The 11,022-nt window shown below is 44.0% G+C and overlaps 1 protein-coding gene and 1 non-coding gene across 3 annotated transcripts in view; both read left to right on the top strand.

The window, feature by feature from the left end:
- The first annotated feature begins 3,994 nt into the window (after window positions 1-3,994).
- Window positions 3,995-11,022, top strand: part of SLC30A5 (solute carrier family 30 member 5) — a 43,220-nt gene continuing 36,192 nt past the window's right edge. For both annotated transcript variants that reach the window (XM_003785883.3, XM_023510896.1), the window contains exon 1: window positions 3,995-4,419. In XM_003785883.3, the coding sequence (XP_003785931.1) occupies window positions 4,331-4,419 (89 nt within the window). In that variant the 5' untranslated portion in view covers window positions 3,995-4,330. The remainder of the gene's footprint in view (window positions 4,420-11,022) is intronic.
- Window positions 9,120-9,192, top strand: LOC111723987. Its single transcript, XR_002772381.1, has one exon. It is a non-coding gene; the product is annotated as a small nucleolar RNA SNORD87 (small nucleolar RNA).

Here is an 11,022-nt window from a genome sequence, read left to right on the forward strand (position 1 = left end):
TTTTGCAACCCTACTTGTTTTTCCTCTCCTGTTGGGATTGTTGCTCTTTCTTCAGTAGTACTAGATGGAGCAACAGAAAAGCAATTGGGTAGCACAAAAAAAATCTACATTGCATCTCTTCTTGGAATCTAGTGAGATCTAGTGAAATGATTGTATCAGAAGCGCTAAGGAACTGGGATCAACTGAAGAAAAAGCAGGTGTACACGGTTCATCTCACCGAGGGTTCATTGAGTGGAATGCTCGGCAGAATCATGCACCATTTAGACTGTTGCTGTCTGCATCTCTTATTTTTATAGGACTGAGCTCATACGTTAATAGTTGGCATTAATGTACACGGCTATGATTTAATAAAAAAAATAGTTGAATTGTATTAACTTACTTTTGTACATGATGAGACTCCATTGAACACAGTACTTTTATGATAGGAAAAAGCCACCTTTTTCAAAGAGACAACTATTCTGGAATACATAAATATATAAATACCTTCTGTTTTCATCATTACTCAGTCTTTCAACAAATACTGTGTCTGCTATTTCCAGCACTAGGCTACACAACGAAGGAGATAGAAGAAGTAATAAAACAGGCCCGGGGAGGTGGCTCACACCTGTAATCCTAGCACTCCGGGAGGCTGAGGCAGGTGGATTGCCTGAGCTCACAGGTTTAAGACCAGCCTGAGCAAGAGGCTGGGCGTAACTACAAATAGGCACCTACAATTCCAGCTACTCTGGAGGCCGAGGCAAGAGAATTGCTTGAGACCAGGAGTTTGAGATTGCTGTGAGCTATGACACCATAGCACTCTACCCAGGGAGACACAGTGAGACTCTGTCTCAAAAAAAAAAAAAAATCAGCCCCTTGTCCAGTGTCTCTGCACTGCAGATGCTACCTGCCCATTAGTCACTGAGTAGCCGTGTCGGTTATCAGATCAACTGTCGCAGCATCACACTGCTTGTGTTCAAGTAATCCTTATTTTACTTAATAATGCCCCAAAGCTCAAGAGTAGTGATGTTGGCAACTTGGTTTTATGCCCATGAGAAGCCATAAAGTGCTTCCTTTAAGTGAACAGGTGAAAGTTCTCAACGTAATGAGGAAAGGGGGAAAAAAAAGAACGCTGAGGTTGTTAAGATCTATGGTAAGAACTAATCTTTTATCTGTGAAATTGTGAACAATACATTGTTAAAACTGTTCTATTTCATTATTAGCTATGTTATTAATCTCTTACTGTATTTAACTTGCTAATTAAACTTTATCATTGGCATATGTAGAAAAGACAGGGTTTGGTACCATCCAAAGTTTCAGGCTTCCACTGTGGGTCATGAAACATCCCCTAAGAATAAGGGAGAACGATTAATACACTATCCACGGAAGAGCTGCTTCACAGCAGTGATGAGTATAGTAGCCAGGCTGGAATGGGTTAGAAAGCAAGTAGGAAGAAAGAAAACAGAGGTCATTTTGGTTCCACCACACATACACACACACACACACACACACACCTACCTGTAGGAAATGTGCCTATATTGGTCTAAAAGAAAGAAGATTTAGATTCTAATCAAATCAGAAATATCAACTAAAGTGGAGCTCCACTTGGGATGAAAGCTCATCTCAACTCAATGTGCCATTTTACCTACTTCTCAGAGCACAAAAGGATGGAACTAGCTCTGAAAAACAAAGTAGTTTTAAAACAGAAACTCAAAGTAAGAAAGACAACAATTCGTTTAAGTCACAATAGTTAGTTGTTACCACAGCCATTCTGTCCAGAAAATAGCAATTCTAAAAAGAAATTGTTACAAAAATTGCTACAAAAAAGTCACTTGGGATACAACCACATCTCAGAGTTTACCTTACAAATACAAGCAATGTAACCTATTATAGGTACCAATGTATCAATCTGCAGTTTTTAAAAAAAGGTCACCAGGAGAAACTGAAACAAGAATGTCACTCTGTTCCACAGCACAAAATGACAAGTTATTAAAGACTATTTTATCAAAAGAAGAAAAAAAATGTCACTCTGCCGGGCTTTTTTTTTTTTTTTTTTTTTGAGACAGAGTCTCACTTTGTCACACCCCGTAGAGCGCTCTGGCATCATAGTTCACAGCAACCTCAGACTCTTGGGCTGAAGCAATTCTCTTGCCTCAGCCTCCCAAGTAGCTGGGACTAGAGGTGCCCACCCTAATGCCTGGCTATTTTTAGAGACAGAGTCTTGCTCTGGCTGAGGCTGGTCTCAAACTTCTGAGCTTAGAGCAATTCACCTGCCTTGGCCTCCCAAAGTGCTGAGATTACAGGTGTGAGCGGCCGCACCTGGCCAAGACATGAATATTTTTATATAATTCAATAAATAAACATAATTCTACGAAAATCCTGAGTTTATAACCCCAATACAAGGCCAGGAGTGGTAACTCACACCTGTAATCCCAGCACTCTGGGAAGACAAGGTAGATAGATTGCCTGAGCTCACAGGTTTGAGACCAGCCTGAGTCATAGTGAGTCTCTAAAAATAGCCAGGCATTGTGGCTGGGGCCTATAATCCCTACTTAGAGGGCTGAGGCAAGAGAATCACTTAAGCCCTAAAGTTTGAGGTTGTTGTAAGCTGTGACTTCAGGGCACTCTCCTCAGGGACACAAAGTGAGAGTCTGCCTCCAAAAAAAAAAGGATGAATGAATAAAAGAATGATACAGGAACTCACATCCTGTGCACAGTTTCACAGATTAAACAACTACAGTTAAAGCTATGCTTAACCAAATCTCCCTCCTCCTCTGTTCTATCCTCAGGAACTTCTTTCCAAGGCCTTTATCCAGTGATCACCATCAGTTTTCCAGCCCTCCCCCCCCCCAAAAAAAAACACATAAGCATTCTTTTATTTGATAGATCGCCTAGGCTCTCTGCTGGCAAAAAGAATCTTTAAATTAGAAAGCGTTTGGGGTAGGAGAGAAGGCCTTGAAGATTCCAAGTTTGCACAAACACTGTCACTCTTGGAAAAATGCCCTGGGGTAGTTTGCAGGCAAGAAAACTTTGGCCAAATACCAATTTCTCCTCTCCAAAGTCCATCAAAGGATTGTTCAAAAAAAAAGGTAGACTACTATTTCCAATAGATTCTCTACAGATTCAAGGACAGTTATGTCTTTGGGCGTCATGCTCAATTTCTTTCTTTCTTTTTTTTTTTGAGACAGAGCCTCAAGCTGTCGCCCTGGGTAGACTGCCATGGGGTCACAGCTCACAGCAACCTACAACTCCTGGGCTTAAGCGATTCTCTTGCCTCAGCCTCCCAAGAAGCTGGGACTACAAGCGCCTGCCACAACGCCTGGCTATTTTTTGGTTGTAGTTGTCATTGTTGTTTGGCATACCCGGGCTGGATTCCAACCCACCATATCTGGTGTATGTGGCTGGAGCTACAGACGCCGAGCCGTCATGTTTAAAGACTGTGGGGTTTCTCATTAGAAAAATGTTGAATCCTACTCTCAGAAATTTAGAGGCAGAGCATACATGTATTACAATCCTACATTAAGAATCCCTGGGCAGGCTCTGTGGTTCAGGCCCATAATCCTGGCATTCTGGAAAGGCCAGGAGAGAGGACTGCTTAAGGCCAGGCAGGAGTGGAAAACCAGCAATAGAAAGACCGCCATCTCTATTTTAAAAATAGAAAAATTAGGTGTAGTTGGAGGCGCCTGTGGTCACAACTACTCCGGAGGTTGAGGCAGCAGTTCGAGGTTGCAGCGAGCTATGATGCCACTGCACTACTCTAGCCCGAGCGACAGAGACTCTGCCTCCAAGAAAAAAATCCCTAACGCAGAGGGCAATACTGTCCAGATATGTTTAATCACGCAAATTGTGGGGCTTTTATGCCCTGTCATTGTTAACTTACAGAACACTGAAACCTGCCGTATCAGTGGTGGCCCCTAGGTGACGCTGCAGGGACAGCTAAGAGAGCTGCGGGCTTTGGACGGATGGGGGCGGAAGATTCGGTGCGTTTCCCTGCGATGGGAGGAGCCCAAAGGAGGCCACGAAAGGCGAGCGTTCCTCTGTGCGCAGGCGCAGGCGCAGGGCTGGGCACTCCCCCGGGAGAGAGGGCTGCTGGGGCCGGTGACGTGGCCTGGCATGGTCCCTGCTGGTGTGCCTCCCAGGAACCCCGCGCCGCCGGAACTGCCCAAGGCCTAGTCCCGACGTGCGTGTGTGAGCCGGAACTAGGGACAGCTACGGCGGCGGCCCGGCTCGCGGGGACCCGACGGGGCCGCTGCCATGGGGGAGTGACTCCCCCTGCGCCCGCTGGTCCGCGGCAGCGGCGAGACATGAGGAGACCCCGCGGCAGGGGCAGCGGCGGCGGCTCTTGAGCCCCGGCATGGAGGAGAAATACGGCGGGGACGTGCTGGCCGGCCCCGGCGGCGGCAGTGGAGGCGGCCTCGGGCCGGTGGACGTTCCCAGCGCTCGGTAAGGGACCGATACGGGCTCGCCTGTCGCTCACGTGAGGACCAGGACGGCAGCTGCCAGCTCAGCTGCTCCGGACACACCTTACCAGGCTTCCCTCCCTCTCCGCTGACAGCCCGGAAGGTCCTGGGGTCGCCTCGCGCCCGGGAGCCCTCGGTCCTCTCCCGAGGCTTCCCTGCTTGCAGGCTGCCTCTAGGTTCCCCGGGCTCCTCTGGGGCCGGCTGCAGAATGAGCGCTCTGAAACCCAGGAAGCTTCTGCCGGAGTTTCTGGCTTTTAGGGTAGACCACCAACCTTAGAACTGCCCGCCGGTTCACGTGAGATGTTTTGCTGATCCACGAGAAACGTGTCTCTTGGCAGTTTCTCCCTGAATTAGGAGTTCAGTGACTACTTAACCATTCTGACGTCTCCCTATGTGAATTAGGGGAAGGTGTCACCAGTGAACTCGGAATGTTCCGGTTAACCCAGCACCTGAGGAATCCAGCCCCATTCCTTTTTTGGTTTATTTTATTGTATTGAGAAATGTGTGCTTGTCAAAAATTCAAACAGTACAAAAATTCCCCTTTACTCTCCGCAGTCTTCCCACCAACCCCAAGAGGGACCGAGTGGTTCAGTGACCGCGTTTGAGTATATACTTCCTGACCTAAGTTCTCAGGTGGTGTCAAAGATGAATAAAGTATGGCCCACCAAGTTGGTTGGAGCTGGTATTTATTGCCTTAATTTTTAATGAGGTTCAGTTTTTCTTGTTCTAGAATATTTTCTTTTGGGTTTAAAGAGTGATAAATTCTTTAGAACTGTAGTAATAACATTACTAACAACCATTTTTAAATGAAAATATCCTAGAACAGAACTTCAACTGCGTTGCAGCATGAATTTTTAATTTTCCAATCTATTTTGAGTATCTCATTTTGTAAATAACAGCATATCAGATGTTAATTATGAAGACATGACAACTAAATGTAATAGACGATTCTAGTCTGGATTTGGTGGTAGAAGGAAAAAAACACTTTAAAGGACTTTACTAGGTCAATTGATAAAATTGGACTATGGACAGTAAGATAAAAGTATTACATCAGTTTTAAATTTCCTGAAGTTGATAACTCTGCTGGTTGTTTTGGGTTTTTGTTTTGTCTTTTTTTTTTTTTTTTTTTGAGACAGAGTTTCACTTTTGTCACCCTTGGTAGCAACCTCAAACTCTTGGGCTCAAGCAATTCTCTTGCCTCAGCCTCCCAAGTAGCTGGGACTACAAGCACCTGCCATAATGCCCAGCTATTTTTAGAGATGAGGTCTTGTTCTGGCTCGGGGTGGTCTTGAACCTATGAGCTTAGGCAATCCACCTGTCTTGGCCTCTCAAGTGCTGGGATTACAGGCATGAGCCACCATGTCTGGCAACTCTGCTGGTTTTATAAGAAAATGCCCATGCTCTTAAGAAATACAACTACCGTGTTTCCCCCAAAATAAGACACTGTCTTATATTTATTTCTCCTCAAGAAGACACACTAGGCCTTATTTTCAGGGCATGTCTTCTCTGCACTAAAATGCCTGGCATGGCTATACGCTGCATAGCCATGCCCATCACTAGGTCTTATTATTGGGGTAGGGCTTATATTTAACAAATGCATAGAAATCCTGCTAGGGCTTATTTTTTGGGTAGGTCTTATTTTCGGGGAAACAAGGTATTTAGGCTCAGCGCCTATGGCTTAAGCAGCTAAGATGCCAGCCACATACAACTGAGCTGGTAGGTTTGAATCCAGCCCAGGCCTGCCAAACAATAATGATGGCTACAACCAAAAGATAGCTGGGTACTGTAGCATGTGCCTGTAGTCCCAGCTACTTGGGAGGTGGAGGCAGAAGAATCGCTTGACCAGGAGTTGGAGGTTGCTGTGAGCTGTGCTGCCATGGCACTCTACCCAGGGCAACAGCTTGAGGCTTTGTCTGAAAAAAAAAAAAAAACAAATATTTAAATAATAATAATAATAAATACAACTGTTTCGTATAAAGGAGCATTATGTATTTTACTTACTCTCAAATAGTCCTGAGGAAAAATTGGCTCTGTATGTATTTAGAGAGAGAAAAACTAATAAACAGGAAAATACATTAGCAACTAGGGAATCTAAGTAAAGGGTATACTATTGTTACAACTTTTATGTAAACTAAAATTATTTTTTAAATAAGTAGTTTAAAACTGTTAGATAGGGAAATGTGGCATACTATCCGTTGATATCTTATTTGAATTATTTACTTGTCAGAGTTCCCTTCTTTTATAACTTTTTTTTTTTTGAGACAGAGCCTTAGGATAGAGTGCCGTGGCATCACAGCTCACAGCAACCTCCAATTCCTGGGCTTAAGCAGTTCTCTTGCCTCAGCCTCCCCAGTAGCTGGGACTACAGGCGCCCGGCTCCTTTTTGGTTATAGTTATCATTGTTGTTTGGCAGGCCCAGGCTGGATTCCAGTCCACCAGCTCTGGTGTATGTGGCTGGCACATTAGCCTCTTGAGCTACAGGCACCAAGCCAGGACTGGTTGAATTTTGATGGATTCCAGATTACAAGAGTTTTACTATATATGGACTAAAAATCAAATACTGCTTAGCTGCAACAAAAACTAATTGATAAATTCTTTAACCATGGGTATTTTTTATGCCTAAATCCATAAATATGGATTATTTTAAATAATGGTTTCTATTTTGGCTTAAATCCTCTTTGCAGGAAAGGGCAGAGGGCAACAGCCAGCATTTGAGCACCTCTTATGTTCTAAGTACTTTAATACATCATCTCATTTAATTCCTTTTTTTTTTTTTTGCCATGTTTGGCCAGGGCTGGGTTTGAACCTGCCACCTCCAGCACATGGGACTGGCGCCCTACCCTTTTTAGCCACAGACACTGCCCAGATCTCATTTAATTCTTAGAACAGTCCCACAAACTAAGTAGTGGTATCCTTGTTTCACAGATCAAGAAACTGAGTAGAAGACAACTTAAGTAATTTGCCCAAAGTCACATAACTAATAAATGAGCTCGGAGTCCTCATTATTTCAGACCCCATGTATAGTGCCTTCTACAAAGTAGATACATGAATATTTATTGAATGAATTGAACTTGAATTACACACTGATTTTATTTATTTATTTATTTATTTATTTTGAGACAGAGCCTCAAGCTATCCCCCTGGGTAGAGTGCTGTGGCTTCACAGCTCACAGCAACCTCCAACTCCTGGGCTCAAGCAAGTCTTCTGCCTCAGCCTCCCAAGTAGCTGGGACCAAAGGCGCCCGCCACAATGCCCAGCTATTTTTCAGTTGCAGCCATCATTATCGTTTGGTGGGTCCGGGCTGGATTCGAACCCGCCACCTTAGGTATATGTGGCTGGCACCTTAGCCACTTGAGCCACAGGCGCCGAGTCTGATTTTATTTTTTAACCAGAGAACTGTGAACTGCTGCATATGAACTGCTACAGTGGGCAAAGCCCAAGAAGCAGGTTTGAGCCCAAATCCAAATATCAATAATTCTAGGCTTAGAGAATCAGAGAATATAAGCCTTCACAGAAAAGGCCAGTGATAACCTTTGATGAGACTGGTTAATGGCAAGTAATAATTTATAAGTTGGGGAGGTGGATTGGATCCCCCCTGTGTTGTCCAGGGGAGTGGCTCAGGGTTTACTCCCCTTGTTTAAGAGCCTCCCCTTTGGCTCGGCGCCTGTGGCTCAAGTGGCTAAGGCACCAGCCACATACACCTAAGGTGGCGGGTTCTAATCCAGCCCAGGCCCGCCAAAAACAACAATGATGGCTGTAACCAAAAAATAGGCAGGTGTTGTGGTGGGCGCCTGTGGTCCCAGCTACTTGGGAGGCTGAGGCAGGAGACTCGCTTGAGCCCAGGAGTTGGAGGTTGCTATGAGCTGTGATGCCACAGCACTCTCCCCAGGGGGACAGCTTGAGGCTCTGTCTCAAAAAAAAAAGCCTCCCTTTGCTCTTCTCTCCTTCCACTGATACCCCTTAGTAAATGAAGCTATTGATTGTTTGCCCGTCAACATATAGCCTGGTTTTTCATCTTTAGCCAACAGGAAAACTTCATTAATTGGAACTTTAAAAATCAACATTTTTTGTTTTTTGTTTTTTGTTTTTGAGACAGGGTCTTACCATGTTGCCCTTGGTAGAGTGTGGTAGCATCACTTCTCACAGCAACCTCAATCTCCTAGGCTCAAGGGATTCTCTTGTCTCAGCCTCCTGAGTAGCTGGGACTACAGGCACTTGACACCACGCTGAGCTGTTTCTAGAGATGGGGGTTCTTGCTTTTGCACAGGCTGGTCTCGAACTTCAGAGCTCAAGCAGTCCACCTGTCTTGGCCTACCAGAATGTTAGAATTACAGGTGTGAGCCACTACACCCACCCCTAAAAATCAACTTTTAACTAAAGTGTTAAAATAATGTTCTTTCTTTTTTTAAGAGACAGAGTCTAACTTTGTTGTCCTCGGTAGAGTGCCGTGGTGTCACCACAGCTCACAGCAACCTCCAATTCCTGGGCTTAGGCAATTCTCTTGCCTCAGCCTACCGAGTAGCTGGGACTACAGGTACCCGCCACAATGCCCAGCTATTTTTTTGTTGCAGTTTAGCCAGGGCCAGGTTTGAACCTGCCACCCTCAGTATATGGGGCCAGCACCCTGCCCACTGAGCCACAGGCGCCACCCATGTTCTTAATCTAATAATGGTAGCAGAAGCACAATGATGACTTAAATTTTTGCTGTTTACCCAGCTGAGGGTATCTTTGAAGAAACAATTTTAAGACTGAGATTAAAAAAAAAAGAATGTAGCAGAAGATCTTCTATACATATTAGGTGAAAATTCACATAGCAGTATCAAAATATGTGAATGTGTAATATACAGTAGAATTTCCATAGTTGACCACCTCTCTATGTTGATCAGCTTCTGAAGTGGAGACTAGACATTTACTACATGAACATCAGTACAGTAGCCCTAGCTCCTTATGTTGACCACCTCCATATGTTGACCAGTTTGTTACAGTCCCTTGGGTGGTCAGCTTTCAGAGAGGTTCTACTGTATATGTATACATACACGGAGATGCAAAAGAAAAGGTTTAGAAGAATGTTATCAATACCAGTGAAGAAGTAGAGATGATTTTATTTAAAACTTACAACAGCCAGCTATTCCGGAATTACTTTTGTAACCTATGGCTTTTTTCTTTTTAATTTAAAAGAGGAGTAAAGAAAATGAATCTCATAAAGATTATAATACTAATATACTATCAAGAAGTACTTTGTAGGCCAGGCACAGTGGCTCATGCTTGTAATCCTAGCACTCTGGGAGGCCGAGGCCAGTAGATTGCCTGAGCTCAGAGGTTCGAGACCAGCCTGAGCCAGAGACCTCATCTTTAAAAATAGCTGGGCGTTGTGGCGGGTGCCTACTTGGAAGGCTGAGGCAAGAGAATCACTTGAGCCCAGGAGTCTGAGGTTGCTGTGAGCTATGATGACACGGTACTCTACAGAAGGTGAGAAAGTGAGACTCTGTCTCAAAAAAAAAAAAATGGAATTTTTAGACTGCTGTGATTTTAATGTAACTCTCATTTTCTAGTCTTTGGGTTTTGGGGTTTTTTCCTTCTTACCTGGTTTACAGTGTTGTTCTTTGTGTTCTTTCTGCTTTTCTGCTGCCTTATTTTTAACATCTAGTTAAGAGATCAAGGAGCAGAACTGGGCACAAGCTATCCTCCCTCCTTAGCCTTCCTAGTAACAGTAACTGGGACTACAGGGCACCACACCTGGCTATACTTTAAGTCATTATGACTTTTTTCTCTAGCTTACGGAGGCCGAAGTCCACATTAATCTTAGGTTTGAACATGTATTTTGTCTTTCATATTTAGAGGTTATTTTACTGTGGGCCATTATGAATATATAATTGGGAACATTTGAGAAAATGGGAACTTTAAAAAGCCCTTTTGAGTGAACTTTTTCTTCCTGGTATGTTAGAAAGAGCATACTTAAGAAACAGGGGTTTGTCTCTACCTAGTTCTCTGGGTTTCAACTTTCTATGGTACAACATGAGAGAAATTAGGCTACACAGTATCTATACAATGTTTTTTACCTCTCACTTGTTAGTGTTTATTTTTTTCTACTATATATACATTTACTTTCATACCTATATAATTAATTGCTCCAGATATGGTAAGTCTCCCAGAAGGGTTCTCTGCTGGAGAAGCCTGGCTGTTGGGGTGTTGGAATTAAATGAAAGAAGCAGGGGCTGGGGGTGGGGGAGGAGGATTAAGAAGGGAACTTACTTTTACTCTCCCTGGGTTTTTTTGTTTGTTTGTTTTTGTTTTTGAGACAGAATCTCACTGTGTCACCCTTGGTAGAGTGCTATGGAGTCCATGGCCTACAGCAACCTCAAACTCCTGGACTTAAGCAATTCTCTTGCCTCAGCCTCCCAAGTAGCTGGGACTATAGGTGCCCGCCACAACGTCTGGCTATTATTAGAGACGAGGTGTCACTCTGGCTCAAGCTGATCTCAAATCTATGAGCTCAGGCAGTCCACTCACTTAGGCCTCCTAGAGTGCTAGATGTGGTGGTTTTTTCTTGATCTCTACATTTTTTTTTTTTTTTTTTTTTTTTTT

Source organism: Otolemur garnettii, unplaced genomic scaffold (genome assembly GCF_000181295.1).
Source record: "Otolemur garnettii isolate 467f Iridium unplaced genomic scaffold, OtoGar3 scaffold00017, whole genome shotgun sequence".
Classification (NCBI taxonomy): domain Eukaryota; kingdom Metazoa; phylum Chordata; class Mammalia; order Primates; family Galagidae; genus Otolemur; species Otolemur garnettii.